Here is a 21,125-nt window from a genome sequence, read left to right as displayed (position 1 = left end):
AACAGCTAATTGTTTATAAAATAAGTTTGATTTATGTCTTATTAATTATAACCGATTACTATTATCTGTTATCAAAATTCTTTCCTACGCTTTCTCGCTTCATCAAAATGTAATTTCTGGTTCCGATAGGCATTTTGTGGGAACATTTTTAAACGATTGACTGCTCATCCAAAAGCACTTAGATTGTTAAAAACAATTTGATAGGCATTCATTTTACATGCAAAATGAGGCAATTTAAATATTCCAACGATTTATATAAATATAGCGCGAAGTGTATTATATGGAGAATCTCACATTCGTTGAGCGTGGCGAATAATTCTTAGTTCAGTGGACTGTTACTGATCTTTACGTAATCATGGTATATTGACGGACGATCGACGAAGATGGTTGATGGTTGATGGTTGACCAGAAACCACCTCGGGATAGGGAATTATAGTGTTAAATCAAGGCAACACTCGGCTTACAGAAAAAACTGTTGCTTGTGATGTGCACTAGAGATGGGTAGCACACTCCGGAGTTATCACTTCGGAGTTATCACTCCGATACAACTTCTCCCTCGGAGTGAATCCGAGTGGAGTTGTCTCACAGGTTTTGTCATAACCGACTTCCCTAAACTGATACTAAATCTGTTAACATGTGCAGATATTTGCTTGAGATTTTTTTACTAATACAAAGATTTGGGTCGAAAGAAGTGGTCTTTTCCTCGTCTCCCAGCCAGTTTTAGGATTTTCCAGATATATAATGTCTGAAAATAATGCTATTTTGTATTCTATATTCTGTGTACGATAATGTTTGTCCGTAAATGAGCTCTTTCAATGGTATACAACCAGCTAAAAAATATTTAGTATTATATTATAACTTACACAATTATGATTTTATATTTGTGTAAAAGTAATAGTATGCTAATCAAACTACCTGATGTATAATTAATTCTCGAAAAGGAAATGACAAAAGAATGTGAGGTATTATTATTTTGTGAAAAATATTATACGATGAAAGATTTGTTCTTATTTCATATATAATGTTCACTGCATTATTTTCATATGAAAATAATAATATTTAAAGAATTCTGTGTTTTCTCTTCAAAAATAATTACAAAATTGATTTTGATTACCAAGTTTTTTGTCAATTTGAGATTTGTATGCATATTGAAATGCAAAAAAATAGTAATTATTATAATAAAATAAACAAAAATGTTTGAACTATTTGTAAACTATTTCCTAAGTCTTAATAAATCCTTAGCTATGTTAACAACACACTAGAGAACACATTTGTGTCAAGTATTATGTTTCAAAGTTGCCGGAGTTGTGGAGTTGTTAAGTGGATATAACTTCTCTCTGAAGCGGAGTCAAATCCTAACCGATTCGGCTTCGGATATAATAAGCCCATCTCGAATGTGCACCGATTCGGACGTTTATTCAACAGCAACTCAGTACCGAATTCTGGCGAAAACGTACCTGCTGTGTACTTGGCATTACTGTGATTGTTATGCAGTTTGTTTTATATGAATTTGTAGACATTGTTGATTCCAATTAGTCTCGGGATATTCTTACAAATTGTTACAATATTATTTTCCTCCGCAGGTCAAATGAGTCACAGTTTGCAAATCCGCTGCGTGCAGCGATGACGGCGTCAGGGACCGCCAGCGCTGCTCCTAAGCGTGCTTCACCTGCGGCACAGTCAACGGATGAAGTCTACGCGTCGCCTCCGAGGATACTTCCACACAGCGGCGTACTCCAACAGGTATAGACTAAACACTCCTTTATTAATTCTTAATGCCGTTTACACAATATTTTTATTACCCCAGGGTACCCTTCCGGCTGGTTTGCGCCGACCCGTCGCCCACCGAGCTGGGTTTCCGTCTCCGCGACCGTCGCAGCAGCAGCAGCAGGCTACGGCGAGATGGCGTCCCTGGTAGCGTCTCGGTACGGCGAACGGTATGCTTCTGCTCCGGCCCTTTCATCGGGCACCCTTAATGCTGCTACCCCGTCGTACAACACTAGATCCTTGCATAATAATAATAGATTGGGAAGTAATGTTCAGATAGGAATTAATCATTTTAACACTATTGGCGGACATAGGAGATACCATACGCCGGTTGGCAGCAGTTCGGCGGAGTTGAGCATTTTTTCTTCAGGTAAATAGATAAATTTCATCTTTGAAATAAATTTTGTTTATCTAATACTTTTGAATCTAACTTGAAATTAGATTCTAAGTAATTGAATCTACATAGAATTCTTAGTATTCTATATAGATCTTACACAGATGCTAACTAGATTCTAATCAGGTTTTAGCTTTGATCTTACCAGATCATAACTAGATTCTTATAAGATTATGTCATAATTGTTATAAGATTCATAGTGAATTCTGCTGAGGTTTTTACCAAAATCTTTTCAGATTGTTATTAGGTGCTTACTAGATTCTCATAAAGATTCGCTCTATATTCTTGTCAGAATCACTTGTTTGATTTTGGTCATAATCTTATTAGATTGTAAATAAAAGAATTCTCACTAGATTCGTATAATATTCTCGCTAAATTCTTAACAGAAATGTTGAAAATTGTTAGATTCTTTCATAATCGTATTAGATTCTCATTAGACTGTACAAACTAAATTCTTATTAGATTCGAACAAGATCTTTATTAGGTGCGTAGGTGCGTGCAACTTTATCCTAGGATTCTTACCAGATTTTAGTAAGTTTCATACAAGTCTTATTAGGTTTTGCCAGAATCTTGTCCAATTTTACAACAAAATAGTAGGATTTCGTTACTGGATTCTTACTGGATTCTACAAAGATTTTATTAGATTCTCGCTAGATTTACATTAGCATTGACCAATACGAATTGAGTGAGAATGCAATTTGATAGGATTCTGTAATCTAATAAGAACAATCTAACGAAATTTTAGAATCCTAGTAACATTTATGATTATGAATAAGAAAAATGAAATGTCTATATTATTATTGCCAAAAAGCAGCTGAGATGTGCCAGAAATTAAAATAATATAAAATACTAATATTAATTTCTTTGCATCTTTTACTAATCTTTCCACAATATTTTTAAAATTCGTAAAAATTTTACATCATAACAGAAAATGGGGAAGTAAAAGATGAATACATATACAATTCGGCCCTCACAATATCGATTAAGAGAAGTTTAAGATACAATTTTGGATATCTTAAATAATTAAAAATTAAATTAATTTAATCCAACATGAAGTACCAGTGTTATGTTATGGTTCTGGTTATGTTATACCGTTTAAAAGACTTCAATTTCCAATATAGTGCGGGAATTGACACTCATCATTTTATTTAAAGCAGTTCTACATTCAACATTGCTCATATTATAAATGTATGTGCATTTTGGCGTGAAGAGTAATTTAAAAAACAATAATTATTATTTTTAGGTAAAACGTAGATATTAGTAAATTATATTAAAAAATTAAAGACATGGGTGTAGGACAAAGTCTGTCGGATAATCTAGTTTTATAATAAATTTAGTACTAACCTAATAAGGATCTAGTTTAAATCTAATGAGTCACTGAATTTTCACTAGATTCTCATTGGATTCTTGTAGCCTCTTGTTAGATTTGAACTTGGTTCCAACTTCATTTAAATTTTATTCGACTTCATTACAACTAAAATATAACAAACATCTTTCTGAAATCTTGCTCAAATATTGAGAAAATCTTACTAAACTAAGATTTAGTGCTAGTGCTAGTAATTATATAAACTCAAGGCACTCACACCTACTTTATTAATTATTTCAGATATTACGACAACTCCGAACGGACAAAGATGTCAATCCAACAACGAATCGAATTCGATAAGAATAATTACTCCAGGTCTTCACAATTCGTTAGACAGGAGGCTGTTCACCAGGAATAACCAGAATCAGACGGGAAGAAATCATACGCTTGCCATGATGAGACACCATCATCATAATGGACGTATTTCGTAAGTTTTGATTTTTAACAAGAGAAATATATGATTATGGATTCTTGAGCAACATTGAAAATATCAGTTTAGGTGTTCCTCAGGGATCCATTCTTGGTCCACTACTATTTATTATTTTTATTAATGACATATCTGATATTATTAGCTGTCCACATTTATTATTTGCAGATGATCTCAAACTGTATCTCAAAATAAATTCTATTGATGACTGCTTATTATTACAGTCTCAACTTGACTCTTTCCACTCTTGGTGTGTCTATAACAAATTACATTTAAATATATCAAAGTGCAAGATCTTTAGTTTTTAACATAAGCGCGTTCCAATACATTTCGATTATAAAATTTCTAACACCAGCATTGATAGATGTAATAAAATTTCAGATTTAGGAGTTCTTTTTGATTCTGGTTTGTTTTTCACGGATCATATAACTGATATTTGTAATAGAGCACATAAATCTTTAGATTTGATACTGAGAAATTGTAAACAATTCAATTCTAACAATGCACTTCTTTGCATGTACTATTCTATTGTACGTTCAAAATTAGAATATGGTTTGATCATTTGGTATCCTCATCAAATCAACTCTGATGCGATAGAGAAGGTTCATCGAAAATTTCTGAAATATCTTTATTATAAAACATATAAAATTTATCCTGAACGTGGCTTTGACCACAACACTTTACTAAAAGAATTTGGTATTCCTTCTCTTGCCTCACGTCGATTTATCTGTACAATTATGTTCTTATTTAAACTTTGCAATAATGCTATAGAGATAGACTGTCCTCTTATTCTTAACCAACTATCCTTTAATGTTCCAAGGCAATTCTATGCGTTAACAATTATTTTTGAATTATCCTACTCCTAAATCTAATTCTCTCTTAAATTCGCCTAATCTACTTACATGTCCTCTAACTTTAAATTAATTAGTAATGAAATAGATATTCACAACACTTCACCTAATCTAATAATGTCCATCTGCACAAGTTAACCTTTTTATTTTCTTTTCAAATATCTGATTATTTTATGTTATTTTGTAAATAAATAATATTGTTACATTCTGCATTATATGTAATTTTATGTCAAGCATTTTATGTTAATAACTATATATTGTAATTTTGTATATATTATAATTGTTATTTATCATGTAAAATAATTGTATTTTTGAGTCCTCTTGGAAGAAATCTGTGGGCTATATATTTAAAAAATAAAAGAAATAAATTTTTATGATTACGATTAATGACAATTTACTGGACAGGAGTGTATCCTGGCAGAACCAGCCCTCGCCTCACCATCAGCGCCAACCGCCAACCACATCACCGCCACTTCTGACGCCATCTCCATCAGATTCCGGTTTCGCTTCCGGTGTGGAGAATTCGGCAAACGATCTCAGCGCCACCGCCAGAGGAGCGCGCGGTCTGACGTCGACCACTCCGTCTGGTATTAGTGTTGCCAGCGTGGGCAGCAGCAGGGCGTCGAATAATAACACAAACGATGTGGTGACTGCTGCAGGAAGCAGAGTTTGCAGGAGTAGTAAGATTTACATTAATGGCGATGGGGAGTTTATTAGCGAGGAGTGGAGTCAGGGGAAAAATAGTGACAGGTAATAATAATAATCTATTGTATATCTATTATCTTTTTCCTCTAATCTATTATCTTTTTCCCCTAATGGGCCGAAAATCGAAAATGAAAATTTTTGCATTTCTCGACGTTTTGAAGGTTCCTGAACATTTTGGCATACCTCAGAAAATTAATAGATGTGTGTGTGTGTGTGTGTTTTATATGTCCGCATTTTTTCGTCCACGCTTTCGGGCGCACGGATCAACCCATTTGAATGGTTAAAAAAACATTCGATTCCTATTGATAGGGAGATGTGCTGATTAGTTTTTGGCAAAGGCAGGTCCAGCCGTTATAGAGATATGAATCAAAGAGTGCAGAAAATACAATTCTAGTTTTTGAGAGAACGGAGTATCGGATTTGAATGATCTAAAAAACATTCAATTTGTAATGATGAGGAGAAGAGGTGATTAGTTTTTGGCAAAGACAGGTCCCGCCATTTCGAAGATACAGAGCTAAATGTGCAAAAAAATTCAGTTTTTGAGTGAAGTAAGCGTCCGATTTGAATGATCTAAAAAACTTTCTGCTTGTAGTGACAAAACAATTGCGTTTGAGCAATTTTCCACTTTTTTATTTTCCGTAAAATATTTTTGTAATTTTAGATTAGAAATTACCCAGGCTAAGCACAGTCTAAGCGCCACTCTGGTACAAATGTTTACCCAAGTGCGTTTAGACTGTTTATATATTTTCTTATAATATTTAGTTTATATATTCACTTTTCAAATTTTGTGAAAAAAAAACTATTGAAAAGGGTGAAAATGCCGCCAAGCTAAGCACAGTATAAGTGAAAATGTTGTACAGAATTATTTGCAAATGCGTTTAGACTGTGACTATACGGGAGCACTTTTTCAATTTTGCGTAAATTAGGTATTAACTATTTTTTTTGAAATTGAATTCGAGATGAAATGACGATTGTTAATGCTCTGGAGATAAATTGATTTATGATTTACATTTGATTTGCTCAGATATAAGAAGATAGCAAAAATAATGAAATAGTTACAGTATTTGTAATAATATATTTGAAAACGTTTAAAATTTCTCGAATATTTTATTACGGTACGAGAATTTCAAGCAATTTGCCTTAAGGCACGTTCCTATACACCACTAGTTATTATCATTTTTCCAGGAGTGTCACTGAGAAGAATATAGAAAATATAAAGAACTATGCGAAAGAAAACATGATATCCAGTGAGATATTCAACAACGCAAAAATAGAATCCTGCTTAACCAAGTCTCCAAAAGATTGTGATAAATTCTGGAATAGTAGCTGCAGCAGAATTACTTGCAAAAGTAATGAATGCGAACAAGCAGCCACATTGAGGAATAAACTGGAGGAGGCTTTGTGGGAACAGGGCAGGATAAGAGGAGAAGCTGCCCTGCTGCGACAGCAATTAAAAGAAGCCAGGGTAATTGATACTTATAAATAGAGTATAATAAATGTGGGTCTATGGTATATTTATTTATTCTTTTACAGAATGCCCTCTCAGCTCGTGAACTGGATCTAATGCGTCTCCGGCACGACACGAAACAAAGTTTTGAATGCCCAGGGTAAGAATTGGAATAAAATTACCTGAATTTATTTTTTTGTGACTATAATTTCTATTTAGTGATTCCCAATGTGCTGAATCTGAAAGGCTACGTGCCGAGTTATCAACTCGAATTTGCGAGTTCGAGTCGGAACGCGAGCGCTGGCTTCGGGAAAAGAAGCAGGTGCTGCGCTACCAGCGATGCCTGCTGCAGCAGCTGGCTGATACCACCGAAGAACAGGTGTAATTTGAAAATGTAAAACATTCAGGGATTCAGATCTTTGTTGACTAAATTTGAGTTTAGTCATTGAAAAATCATATTGTAAAGTGATAGTTTAAGTATTCGGTACTACCAACTCATATGAATGTAGACTCGTAACAATTGGATCCTTAATAATGTTTGTAACAGTACCAATTTATTATATTTGATAAATATGAGGTACAAGCTTGCCAGATAAATAGGTAGATTCACACGAATTTAATTTGTATAATATGAAGTTTGGAATTGTATAAAGAACAAAAATTTGTGGATTATGAAAACCTCAACCTTAAAAAATAGTATCAGTATTTAATTATTCAAAGCAAATGCTTAAGGGGGTATTCTACTGTAGAAGCATGAATTTAGCCCAGTTTTTGAAGCGCTGTATAAAGGAAACAAATAATATTTTTACTATCGATATTTTTATCATTTGTTTATTGATATTTTATTATTACATAAAAAAAATTATTAAAGGAAAAAAATTAGAATTCACAAAGTTATGAGCAGTCAAAGTGGGGGCTCAAAAAAAACAGGGTGTCCTGGCGTGCATGATTCCAACCTTCCTGGTGATCCGAAACATAAAAAATAGATGGATTCTTAATTATTATAGATGCCGCTATCATATGAACCTTGGATAAGTTAAAACAAATTTTTTTGTTTGAGTGGCGGCAGCTTTAAAAAAAAATATTTTTTTTCATGTTTTTTTTTAACAATTCCGATTTTTTTTAAAATACTAAATGAAAAGTTACAGTTTTGGGAAAGGTCCATGCGATAAAGCGATGTATAGAGAAGATCCTCTCCAAATTTGAAGTAAATCGGTTCATTAGAACTCGAGATATCCTTACCGCCAGCTCGAAAAAAGTAGTTCCGAGAAAAACGCGTTCAAAGTTTTGAGACGAGTCGGACCCGAACCGAGGCCATGTCACTAAAACGGATATATCTCAGGAAATAATAGTAATTTTGAAAAATCCTTTTAATGGAATATTTTTGAATAACTAAACTTTGAAAAAATTAAAAAAAATTTTTTTCGATTTTTTCAAAATTCTACAGTAGAATACCCCCTTAAATGGCATAAGATGTAAATAAATTAATGCTTTTAATGAACTAATATATATAGGTATTATGTATATGGAATCTGTGAATTAAACTATTATTTTATTAAATTGCAATATATGTTAATTTGAAAACAATGCATTAAATGTTTAAATGAGTATTTAGTATTTTTAGTTCAATCATTTGAATAAAATCATCACACTTCTCACAATTTCATAATAAACTTAAATTATTTATTAGAGCTTAGGAATAATATGCTTATTTATATATTTATCAACATTTATTTATATTCTTTCTATAGTCTATAAACTTTATATATTTAAAATATAAGTTAAATGTTACCTATTATTAACAATTTATATATTTTCTATAATAAATAAATTTTTTATACATACAACCGATTATTATTCAGTTCAGTTATTATTTCCTTATCTGTCATATAGTCTTTCCCTCCTTCGGCCACCACTCCGGCTTCTGTGTTTTACTAACTACACCATTAACATCTAATTTTTCAGCTGCAAGTGCTGGAGCTATCCGAAGCAATGCCAATCCATTAGTACCATCTACTCCTCGAAGTTTACCGACTGGTGTTTTTGCTTCATTAGATATATTTATAGCCTCATCATTAACATTTGTTGCAGGTAGTTCATTTTCCAAGTACAAAGGCATTAGACGCTTTCGGATTACACCGGTGTGATATGTTCTAGCTGTTAGTTCTTGACCAAGATAACATCCTTTGTTGAAACTAACAGCGTGTAAATAATCTCCATTGGCTTCTAAAGGAAAACATGACTCAGGAGGTAAGTCTTTGCATCCTTCTCCAATACCTAAGCGATATCTGTGCATACGGTAAGTGCATTCAGGTTTATTTGCTACATCTTCAGGTAACCCTAGTATTTTTGTAATATCTTCACTATTGTAATTTTTTTGTGTTATAAATCTCAATCCTAAAGCTGCCAGTCTTGGATCTCTGACAACATGAAATTCATGTTGTTTCGATACAGGTTCTTTTGGATCAGCACAAGGGCATGCAAATTGCTGTCGCAAAATTGTTAATGGTTTTGATAATTCATTCACACTTGTCTTATCAAATAGCACCCATATTTTGTATTCGGATCCAAGAGCTTCAACATCTATTTTACGTCTTATTCTATACATTTTCAAATGTTTTTGAAGGATTTGAGCGCTTTCTGAATCACATTCAATGAGGTATGTGTCAGGGTTTTGGGTGCTGTACACAATTCCATCGTACATAACTCTGCCTCTGGTATTTAAAAACATTGTATACATACTGGGCATATGTCCTTCAGCGAGGTGATTGATGTCATTTGTTATTAAGCCTTGCATGAATTGGGCTACTTCTGGACCTTTTACTTGAACAATTTCACGGTGGGATAATTGTTCTAATATGATCTTATTTGAGCCATTTAGGGCTGAAGAGAATCTTTTGAAAAGTGATAAACGATTCATATTGAATACTTAGTTAGTTATTAAAAATACATTATTTACACAAGGAAATAATAATATAACACACTGCACTTGTAATAACAACGTAAATATTTATAACAATTAATTTATTTACAAATAACAATTACTTGTGAAATATTTGCACAATTGAAGTAATAACATAACCTATAATAAAGTGATCTGTCACTTCTTTTCATAGATGGCGGCAACATTCGAAAACGTCAACATGTCATTTTAAAATAACATTTATCATTATTCAGTAATACGTATTAATTGTATTTTGTACTTATTGTGTTATTTAAAATAAATGTAAAATACTACGAATTTAGTTCACACGTTAATTTGGAAAATCAAAATCAAAATCATTGACTTTTGAATTATAAATGGCTGCTCATTTTTGTAAACGTCAAAATTCTTTAACACAAAAATGTCAACTGTGCAACTCGAAAGTTGAAAATTAATTTAGTTTGAATTTATATTGAATATAAATAGTGCTATAGTATTTTATTTTATCAAATTGTGTATTGATTAGGTAAGTTAATATAAAGGACTTATTTCTGGGTATTTGACTTGAACATAAATATTTTGTGCTAACTTGCATTAAATCTTTGTGTATACCTCTTCAATTTAATGTTAAATATAAAATCATCAGATTATTTTCTCCTATTATTACAATATATTCTAAATGTAGTACAAATGATTAATGAAAAAAATCCCGTTCCCAGTTAAAATTAAGTTATGATTTTTTTCCAGGTTATATCAACAAAATGTCACTAAATATTACTTCATCTCGTATAAGAAACAGTGTTTTGGATAAGTCTCTGAGTAGAGGAAGAGGTGAAGTTTCGTTAAGCTGTTTTGCTTTACTTTTCTCAGAAGTCGTTCAATATAGTCAAAATAGAGTTTATACTGTGCCAGAACTTCAAACCAAGTAGGTGGAAATATATATATATATATATATATATATATTGAATTATAATATCTTATTCTACAAAACGACAGATTGATAACGGTAGACTTAACTTGCATTTAATTTTAATAAGGGGATAGAGGCAGTCCTTTGTATTCCTCTCACAAATATTACGGAATATGTTATGAAATAGTAAATCTATCGTTCTAGTGTTACTTGCTAAGGCTCCAAATATATGTAACATGTATCAAAACATAATTTTATTAAGTCAAATCATATTTTTCAAATATTTATTAAGAACTCTTAATTTATTTATCTTTGGTTGAATATGAAAATTAGGGATTTGCTGGAATAATTGTGGAATGATAATTAAATTACTTTCTTTACTATAAGTAATTCTTTCAGATATTTATTACAATTAAATATTGTAAGATTTTCAGACATATCATTGAAAATTATTTATCATGAAGCGATACTATTACAAAAGACACAAATTTTTATTCTGTCAGCTTAATTTTTAAAGATAGCTTTATAGACTTTCAATTATGAATATTTTAGGCTATCAGAGTTGGGGATGGATGTTGGAAGTCGCCTTATAGATTTATATTTTGTTCGAGAAAGAAATTGTAAAAGAGAAATTAAACTACTAAATATGCTATTATTTGTAAAATCCACCCTTTGGAAGGTATTAAGAATTGAACATTCTATTTAAACAATGCTTGTGGTGTTCAAATTAGTCATAATGTTACTCTTGTAGAATTTATTTGGTAAAGAAGCAGATAAATTGGAACATGCCAATGATGATGAGCGTACGTATTATATAATTGAACGAGAGGCTTTAGTTAATAAGTTCATAAGCATTCCAAAAGATAAAGGATCCTTGAATTGTGCTGTTTTTACAGCTGGAATTGTAGAAGCAGTTTTAACCGAAAGTGGATTTGTATGTATCACAATCACAAACATGAAATATTTTTAGTTATGTATGGAAATAATATAATAAATTTCCAGCCCGCGAAAGTCTCAGCTCACTGGCACAATGGAACAACATACATGGTGAAATTTGATGAATCAGTGATAGCACGAGATAAACAATTGGAAGACAGATAAACCTAACTATTTTTTTCTTATAATTATAAAAAATAAACCAGCAATTTATCAATATCTCAATTACTATTTTATTTCATATAATTAAAGCACTATGTACATAAGAAATCCAAATATCATTTATTGATATTTGAATCTTCGGTCAGCATAAGCTACTTGTCCTGTTCTGTACATGTGTTCTTTTGCGGATCTATCTTTGTCTAAAAAGTAAGCAAAGGCTGCAATAGGAATTACAGTGTAAAGCATAAATGCTCTAGCTGATTTAAAATTTGGCTTAAAGTTGTCCCAGTATGTTACTTTCTTGGACATATACCTTTGAATGGCAGGATCGAACTGAAAAAGAGGAAATCATAAAAAATAACTGCTCATATATAAAGAACTACTCTTTGTGATATCAAAATGTAAAAGGAATTGATAGCTTGAAAAACTTAAGGCATGTATACATGAACATTTACTAATGCAACTTTGTAATCTATCTTTAGACGAATGAAATACTTATCTATTTAATATTAAACAATATTTTCTCAACATATTTTCAGCATATAAAGTCTAAATTCAAACTTAATGCATGCACAAATTAATTGAAATAAGGATTTATGCGCTCGGTCAGATCAATTTCATGGCACAAAAATTTTAAGGAATTAACACTTGCATTGACATAGACGGATACCGAAAACAAAGATGACACAATGGTAATGTTTATTATAAATATTTTAGAATAGCTTTTTCAAACTATAAAGTTGAGATTCAAATTCATTATCACAAATGCGTACATAAGTAATAGGAATGTTACTCTGTAAAGTTTTAAGAATGTGTATTATTACTATGACAGATGACATAACAATTAGGTTAACTTTTTGCTATTGCAAAAATAACGTCCTACTTACAAGGCTACCGCCTTCTGCATGGCGATGCGGATTGTTCATTTCTTTCAGGAACTGGTGCCTCAATTTGGCCGTTCTTTCGGCCCTAAATTTAATAACTTCTGGATCTACACTTGCGTCAGCCATTTTTGAGAGTTTTTCTTCACACTGAACCAGAATGACAACAAATTATGAAGGTGTCATATAGCGCTATAAGTTTTAAGCGGCGGGGAAGTGAACTGTAGATCAAAGACGTGAACTTCGTTAGATTCACTGGTGGTCGTCTTTGATAAAGATCAAATTTTTTTTTTAATTTGTTATATAAATTCCCGTAGATTATTTACACAAAGCATTCTTTAAAACTTAAATAGCACGTTTCAATTTATAGATCAGCTTTTGATTTTTCAAAAATGATTCAGAAACAGTGGACAAAAATTTTTGCACTTTTTTGATAATTACAAAGAAACTGCTTGACTGATTGTGACGAAAAACTAATCTTAGCGAGTTTTTATAGAGTTACATCGAACGGCTTTTAAATGTTTGAAATCGGTTCAGCTGTTTTTGAGAAAATGTCGACCAAAAGTCAAATTTTGGACCAAAACACATCGTTTTTACAATTATGGAGTCACGCGACTCAGAATGACTTGAAACGTTGAGAAAACGTTTTGAAAACGAAAATTATCAAATCGAGTTTTCTGGCAAAAACAAGAACTTCTTATTTTGCTTGACTGTTTATCTTTTTTATTTATTTTAAAAAAATTTCATATATATTTAAACTGCATGTTCAATAACTTTTTACCGAAGTCAATGATCTTGTATTTATTAATTGATATTGAATCAATGTGAGATATATGTATATATATATATATATATATATATATATATACGTGTATATATATATATATATATATATAATTTTATCTATTATAATAACAAGTCATTGCCTTGTTCATTGTTGCAATATAAAATAATCGTCTGCTCAAATGTTGATAAGGAGCATTAATAGCATCAATTTAAAGATCAGTTTCTATGGAAAATCAAGGGTTGGAATCATATTGCAATATTTATTGAATTAATAGTTTTTTGTATTTCTTTATATATGTATGTGCGAATACAATTTTTCGTCGACGATTTCAAGTGTAACCGATTTGAATGATTTAAAAAACATATTCGATTGTTATCGATATGGAGCCGTGTGGATTAGTTTTTGGCAAAGACAGGCAGGTCTAGCCGTTTTGGAGATACGGGGCAAAAAATGGCAATTCAGTTAAGAACTGACAATAAGAACAAATTTTGTCTCTATTTCTTTTGTTCCACACCGAGAATTATAATGTTCGAAGTTTACTTATATACTCTTCTTTTATCTATGCTTATATATTTCAAACAAATGTTCTGCACATTTTGAACAGTTTGAGTTTTTGACAATTAAACTCTCAAAAAGTCGATTCTATCAAAATTTGCGTATTCTCAAAAGTCCGATTCACTAAAGAATTAAAACAAAAATTACAGTTTTTAAGAATTTTCAATTACGGTACCAGAAGTTGCAGCAATTTTCCTTAAGGCACGTTGCCATGCATCACTAGTATTTATGTTATTTCGTTGTTTTACAATTTGGCTGCGATATGATTTCTGAGTGAATTGGGACACATAACCCATAAAATATAAATTAAATGATAAATATAACAATATTTCCATTATTTCAAAAAGGAATATAAAAAGGGAACAGTTTTCTTTTTATATCCGGTTTTTCTGGTTATCATTCTTAACTAGTTTCGTTTATTTCCGCAACGAAATTCCGACCCTCGATGGCGCCACCGTTAAAGTCTATTAATGTCAAAATAAACTTCCTAAAATGTAGACAAATATCAACGACATTGACTTTTTCCTTTTGTACATCGTCGTGTTTGCATATTATTTAGATAATGTTGACATGGAGATTATATATCTTATCTGTGAAGAAGGCTTTATCAAATTTAATCTGTACGCGACATTGAATCAATTGTTTGCTCCTTTGATGAACAGTTTAATTATGCTTATCTTAACCTTTCCGAACAGGTTAAATAAGAATCGCTTTTTAATTGCCAATTCGATATTACTGACGTAATATTGGGCCACACTATAGTTTTATATTGATGTGAAAAATTAATTTGGTGGAATGCGGGAATAGTGCAATAATTGGAATATCATGATTAGCTGACAATTGGATTCAAACGCGCGTCAAGCCAACAGACTACATACATTTAACTAACAAGATGAAGGTAAACTACAAACTTTTGCCTATCAAGGCTCACTACTTCTGCTTCATGGCTGCTCTGGGGCCCCTGCTACCTCAAATGAACGTGTTCGGACGCCAATTGGGGGTCTCACCGGCAGTTATGGGCATTGTTACATCAATTCTGCCAATATTATTTATGATTGCCAAACCTGTTGTAGGATTCTTAGCTGATTATTTTAAAAGTTTGAGAAAATTTATATTTTTAAGTTTAATTGTGACAATGTGTACTTCTTTTGGATTACTGTATTTTTTGCCTGCTCCGACTGAAGAATTGACTAGTTTGTGGCAAAACGGTACTGTAGAAATAAATGCAAGTAAATGCCCGATAGGAATATGTAATGAAACTAATACTGCTGGTGCACTTTTACAAGATGTGTCATGCCACTATTCTTGTCCTGATCTCAAGCCTGATAATTTGACGAACAAATTTAATGCATCCTTATATCACGATCAAAATAGTTTCAACATTTGTGTCAACAAAACTCAAAAGTGTGATAAGCCTTATGATTGTAAATATGTTTGTGAACAAATAGTACACGAAGACTACTTTTTATATGGAACACCTACGTTCTGGTTGTTTGTTATTCTCATGTCGTTGGGAACAATTGCATTTAATGTTACTAATTGTATAAGTGATGCTATATGTTTCGATATTTTAGGAAATGGTGGTGAAATGAAATATGGGAAACAGAGAGTTTGGGGCACCATTGGATACGGCATTACAGCCCTGTTAAGTGGTTTTGCTATAGACAAATACTCAGAAGGAAAGCCGTACAAAGATTATTTACCAGGAATTATTATAATGATGGCATTTACTTTATTTGATTTAATAGGCTGTAAGAAACTACGGTTACCTGATTTAAGTACTCCAAGCAGCATCACGAGTGAAGTATGGAAACTGTTAAAACAGAGACACATTGCTATTTTTATTTGTTTCGCGACAATGGCCGGGGTAATGGATTCTTTTATAATTTATTATTTGTTTTGGTACATGGAAGAGTTAGCTGAAATAGCAGGTTATCATCAGCACATCAAGTTACTAGAAGGCTTAACAATTGCTGCTGAATCTTTTGGAGGAGAGGTTTTATTTTTTTTAATATCCGGTAAAATTTTATCTAAAATCGGTTATGGTCATTCTTTAACAATATGTTTCTTCTGCTACGCTTTACGTATGGGACTCATATCATTCGTATCTAACCCCTGGTGGGTGTTGCCGATTGAATTCTTCATGCAAGGTCCAACCTACGCATTGTGCTACACAACAATTGTTGCCTATGCGAGTGCAGTGGCACCAGAAGGAGCTTCAGCAACCGTTCAAGGTATTGTTGCAGGTATGGATGATGGTTTTGGATTTTCAATCGGCAGTTTAATAGGTGGATTTCTAATGAAATCCATTGGAGGTGCTTTATCTTTTAAAGTTTTTTCAATAATGGCCTTATGTTGCTGCATTGTACATTGCATTTTGTACTTTACTGTCCTTAAGGACAGAATGGGGACACACAAAAGTGTTTTGCAAAAGACTCTCGAGAGTAAAGAAAAGGGGCAATATGAAACACCACAAGTAGCCTTATCGCAAAAGCAGGACCATGCTTAGGTGTCTTCCATAAATGATATAGTATATCATTGGTCATACAATTATTAGTTTTTATGTGTACATATAAATTATTTATTGTATATCTTGCAAAATTTTAATTCATTTGACATGCATAAATTTTTATTGTAAATATTAGTAGATCATATTTATTTTGTCACTTCTGATACATTTTATTGGTTTTTGACCAAAAACTTTATGAAGAATAAAACTTTATTATATAATATTAAATATAAATGTGTATATACATATATATATATATATATATATATATATATATAAAATTATTTATAAAATTGTAAAAAATATAGGTATGTATTCTTTTACAAATTAATATATTTATATTTTTAAAAAGAACATCAGTTTTAATACACAACATTTTTGCGCACAGAAATAATCAAAATTATTAAAAAAAAAACGCTTTCAAGTAACTTTGGACTGAATTTCTACGATATTACAAATTATATTTTGACTACATGATAAACAGTTTTTCAATCCTCAACATTATTTAAGACTTTTGCTAAAACGAGATAAAAAATTTTACACTTCTTTGAAATGATTCAGAATGACTTGAAACATCAGGAAAACATAAAATTAGCAATACTAATCAAGGCAAAGTAAACTTTTCCCTTGATCGAAATGAAAAACAAAAATAATCAAACTATTTATTTTGTACGTTTCGACGCTGTAAAATCACATGACAAAAAAAAAAAAAATATATTAAAAAACATTATTTTAATAACAAAACAATAAAATAAAATATTTAAATAAAAATTAAACAAGAAAATTATGTATGTACCGAGTAGTTGATAACATGACTAGCGAAATAAGAATCCAAAATTTCTTGTTCAACTTTTATTTAAATATCTTATTTTATTTTTCTGTTTCTTTGAAAGAATGTTTTTTAATATTATGTATTGTGATTTTTCTGGTGTGATTTTGTTTAAAATATGCTGAATATATATATATATATATATATATATATATATATATATATATATATATAAACATTTTTGGGCATCATTCAATAGTGAAAAGAAATTATTTAAGCCTTTATTAGAATAGCATACGTTTCGAGCCCTGGTTTAACTCTTCAGTGCATATAAATCAAACAATTCCAAAAATGAGACTAAGCACTATTTGATATATACACATAGTTATACAATTGATATTAACATAAAGTAAATAAATAAATAAAAATAAAATCATTTTGTATCCAAAGACTTCAACATGGTCTGACCACAAAACCGCAGCCTTTACAAATCTTTTTTATTTTATTGGAAGATGAGTCAAACCAGGACTCAAAACGTATACTATTTTATTAAAGACGTTATTCTTCATTAATCTTTTTTTTATTATTGGATGAATGCTCAAAAACATTTCCTCATATATCTTTCACTATGTGAAAAACACCACACATTATATCTATTTCAATTTAGATTCATCACATGGAATACATAAGATAATTAATTCTTATAAATATTATCAAAAATTAATTTTTGTAAACGTAATGACACGTGCCGTTTGGTCTCTAATTTTTATAGATTCGTGTTTGCTTATAGATTAATTTGTATATAAAGTTGCCAAGATTTTAACTAATTGCTATAATTATCTCTGCTAAAATAAAACAGATCACTGCGTTCCGTCTGACATGATTTGTTATTGTAAAAAACTTGTTAATACAAACATAATAATAAACTGGGTGTTAGTGACATGTTGCCTTAAGGCAAGTTGCCGATACTTCGACATCATCATTGTTCGAAACTTTATTTGATTTTTATAGTTCAATCATTTAGGACTATAATATTTTAGGAGGCGTCCATTAATCAGGTGATAGAATTTTAGACCCCTTACACTCCCTGGTGATACATTGTGATATTTAAAATTATTCACCCTTCCCCCACTAAATATCACGTGTATTTTTAGTTAAGTAAAATTTCTCGAATTTACGAAAATATCGTAAAATTTTTGATTTTTTTTTTAATTTAGGTAAAAAATAAATACACGTGATATCTTACTAGACCCCTCCATCCCCCTAAAATCCTTCGAGATCATGTTTACATTTTTGTATATTCTCAACGAATTCTTAAACTATATATTTTCATATGTATAGTATCAAGCCCCCTTAAGACGATCGTCGGATTATGAACTTTTTTACGAAGAAATGGCCCGGCTGATCTTCATCAAAAACTAATCACCACAATTTTCAAAATATTATATCTTCCTAACGGTTTTTAAATTTTCGCCATGATAAAATGTATTATCTAAAGTGTAAGATGATAACATAACATGATACGAGTTTTCCTTTATCAATATCACAATTAGTATAATTGCAATGTAGTGATAATGTTATAAAAACGATCTTATAATAAAACAGACATCAGTTACAATTATCTCGTAAATTAATTGCACAGAATAAAAAGTAGGAAGATAAAATAAAGATAAGGTTATTTTTAGATAAAAGATATATTCATGCTTGTGAATAGTCAGGATGACAAATTTAAAACTAGGTGTAAGTGGCACTTTTTCTTAAGTCAAGACAATTAGACATGCAATAAAAATGGATACAAATTTTTGTTGACGATTTCGGGAACACCGATCAACCGATTTCAATAAGTCAAAAAACATTCGATTCGTATTGATAAGGAGACGTGCTGATTAGTTTTTGGCGAAGGTAGGTCTAGCCGTTTCGGAGATACGGGGCAAAAAGTGCCAAAAACGGTAACTCAGTTTTTAAGAGAACGGAGCTTCCGATTTGAATAATTCAAAAAACATTTTACTTGTATTGACGAAATGAAGAACTGATTAAATTTTTGGGAAGGCAGGTCCAGCGGTTATGGACTGTCAATAAAAATATGTTAAAAAAATGTCATTTGGCGGTCAAAAATGTTTATTGGACATATGTACATCAATAATATTTAATAATGTGCACACATTTTGTGTATTTTTTTTGGGTTCCGTATCAAGTTTTTAATTACGGTACGGGAAGTTCCAGCAATTTGCTTTAAGGCACGATGCCATGCGCCCCACTAGTTCCGCTTTTCCGCTTATGTTCTTGTATCGTAGAACCGCTCCCCGGTGTTATGTTGCGTACTAACAGATGTCTGCGCGTAGCTCAGACTATTATTATATCTGCACGTGGTGAAACATAGACCGTTCTCGGTTAGGCAACGATTTTTCGACAGTAGAGCATACTTACCTGGCGTGGGGGCTACCGTGATCACTAAGGCGGTTCCCCCAGGGCGAGGCCCTTCCATTGCACCTAGGTTGGGCTGACCCCTGCGATTGTCCCTAATGTGGATAACTCGGGCGCGTAATTTTTGGTAGTCGGGACTGCGTACGCGCTGTCCCGGTAATAATAAACTTATCATAGAAAACATAAAACTGAAGTGTAAAACGCCGACACCTGAAGACAGGACTTAACTCAAAGTTTTACTTCAAATATAGGCATGTGGGGTATCAAATGAAAGGTCTCGACGAGCAGTCGAGCACTACACAAATATCATACTAACTAAGCCAATATGTCGTATAAACTATTTGTAAAATCATTTTTCTATTTGAAATATACCAAATTGATATATAGTTATGATATGTTATAAGAAAGAGTAGATCATTGAGTTTAGAACAAATTTACCGAATATTTCCCTCAAATCGGACGAACCGTTCAAAAGTTACAAGGGATGTAACGGAAGCCGACCAATGGGTTGCAGAACATAGGTCGGAAAGTTTTACTTCAAATATAGGCATGTGGGGTATCAAACGAAAGGTCTTGATCCCCTATCCATTACCCCTTACCAGGCAGTGTTTAAGTTGTCCGTCGATAGCCTCCGGCTCCTCCGACGACAGTTCCAGCAAACAAATAGCATCGCTAACAGCGTTCAGCTCCCGCAGCGCCCTCGTCAGGCGTGTCTCAATAGCTGTACCAGGAGACTTGAACTGCTTGAATTTGTCTTGAACTTCTTAGAAGCGCCCCTGCAGCAGGGTCATCTGCTCCTGCAGCCTGAAGGCTGCTTCGTGTTTTCCTGCGAGTTTGTAGACTACTATCTGCTCAGCCATTTCTTTTAGAGTTAGTTCTGGGGTCTCGAATTCTTCTAGAAGCGGCTGTAATAAAGGACTTTATACTTATTTATCTATGAGTGTATGTATAGAACTAGACCCCTAGACAATATAATAATACTACTAAACTAGACAATATAATAATACTACCAAAACTAGACCTACGCGTGAATGGCATCTAGACTGGAGATAATTTTGAAAGAAAAACTTTTATAACTTAAGGTATTTTTGAAAAAATTATAATAACTAGTGGGGCGCATGGCATCGCGCCCCACTAGTTATTGTTATTGTTAAAATCTCTATAAAATATCTGATAATTTAATGTGCATATGTCTAATGATCATTCTTGACCGCCAAATGGCATTTTTTTTTTACTTTTTTTACTAGATCTCCGAAACCGCTAGACCTGCCTTCATGAAAATTTGATCAGTTCTTCATCTTGTTAATACAAG

The 21,125-nt window shown here is 31.9% G+C and overlaps 5 protein-coding genes and 1 non-coding gene across 6 annotated transcripts; 4 read left to right on the top strand and 2 right to left on the bottom strand.

The window, feature by feature from the left end:
- Nucleotides 1-224: 224 nt before the first annotated feature.
- LOC113386560 lies at nt 225-7,342 on the top strand. Its single transcript, XM_026624338.1, has 9 exons — nt 225-229; nt 1,584-1,743; nt 1,808-1,914; nt 2,082-2,137; nt 3,768-3,954; nt 5,211-5,555; nt 6,696-6,975; nt 7,044-7,117; nt 7,177-7,342. Exons 1-9 carry the CDS (start codon nt 225-227, stop codon nt 7,340-7,342), a joined length of 1,380 nt encoding a protein of 459 aa, XP_026480123.1.
- Nucleotides 7,343-8,837: 1,495 nt separating this feature from the next.
- Nucleotides 8,838-9,877, bottom strand: LOC113385201 (putative transferase CAF17 homolog, mitochondrial). Its single transcript, XM_026623024.1, has one exon. The coding sequence runs from the start codon at nt 9,875-9,877 to the stop codon at nt 8,843-8,845; it is 1,035 nt and encodes a 344-aa protein (XP_026478809.1). The 3' UTR covers nt 8,838-8,842.
- Nucleotides 9,878-10,627: 750 nt separating this feature from the next.
- On the top strand, nt 10,628-11,929 carry LOC113385053 (trafficking protein particle complex subunit 5-like). Its single transcript, XM_026622855.1, has 4 exons — nt 10,628-10,805; nt 11,343-11,469; nt 11,542-11,724; nt 11,793-11,929. The coding sequence occupies exons 1-4, from the start codon at nt 10,642-10,644 to the stop codon at nt 11,889-11,891; spliced, it is 573 nt and encodes a 190-aa protein (XP_026478640.1). The 5' UTR covers nt 10,628-10,641; the 3' UTR covers nt 11,892-11,929.
- A 25-nt stretch (nt 11,930-11,954) lies between these two features.
- Nucleotides 11,955-12,917, bottom strand: LOC113385052. The gene is made up of 2 exons (XM_026622854.1): nt 12,776-12,917; nt 11,955-12,221 (listed from the first exon to the last, which is right to left on the bottom strand). The coding sequence occupies exons 1-2, from the start codon at nt 12,896-12,898 to the stop codon at nt 12,009-12,011; spliced, it is 336 nt and encodes a 111-aa protein (XP_026478639.1). The 5' UTR covers nt 12,899-12,917; the 3' UTR covers nt 11,955-12,008.
- Nucleotides 12,918-14,998: 2,081 nt separating this feature from the next.
- LOC113384815 (major facilitator superfamily domain-containing protein 6-A-like) lies at nt 14,999-16,717 on the top strand. The gene has a single exon (XM_026622577.1). It carries the CDS (start codon nt 15,004-15,006, stop codon nt 16,618-16,620), a length of 1,617 nt encoding a protein of 538 aa, XP_026478362.1. The 5' UTR covers nt 14,999-15,003; the 3' UTR covers nt 16,621-16,717.
- Nucleotides 16,718-19,808: 3,091 nt separating this feature from the next.
- LOC113387177 lies at nt 19,809-19,970 on the top strand. Its single transcript, XR_003368127.1, has one exon. It is a non-coding gene; the product is annotated as a U1 spliceosomal RNA (small nuclear RNA).
- The last annotated feature ends 1,155 nt before the right edge of the window (nt 19,971-21,125 follow it).

This window comes from Ctenocephalides felis, unplaced genomic scaffold, assembly GCF_003426905.1.
Source record: "Ctenocephalides felis isolate EL2017-DRISC unplaced genomic scaffold, ASM342690v1 CF-g0.4_SCAFFOLD_03571, whole genome shotgun sequence".
In the NCBI taxonomy this organism is placed as follows: Eukaryota; Metazoa; Arthropoda; class Insecta; order Siphonaptera; family Pulicidae; genus Ctenocephalides; species Ctenocephalides felis.
This window is presented reverse-complemented; position numbering and strand designations above follow the sequence as displayed.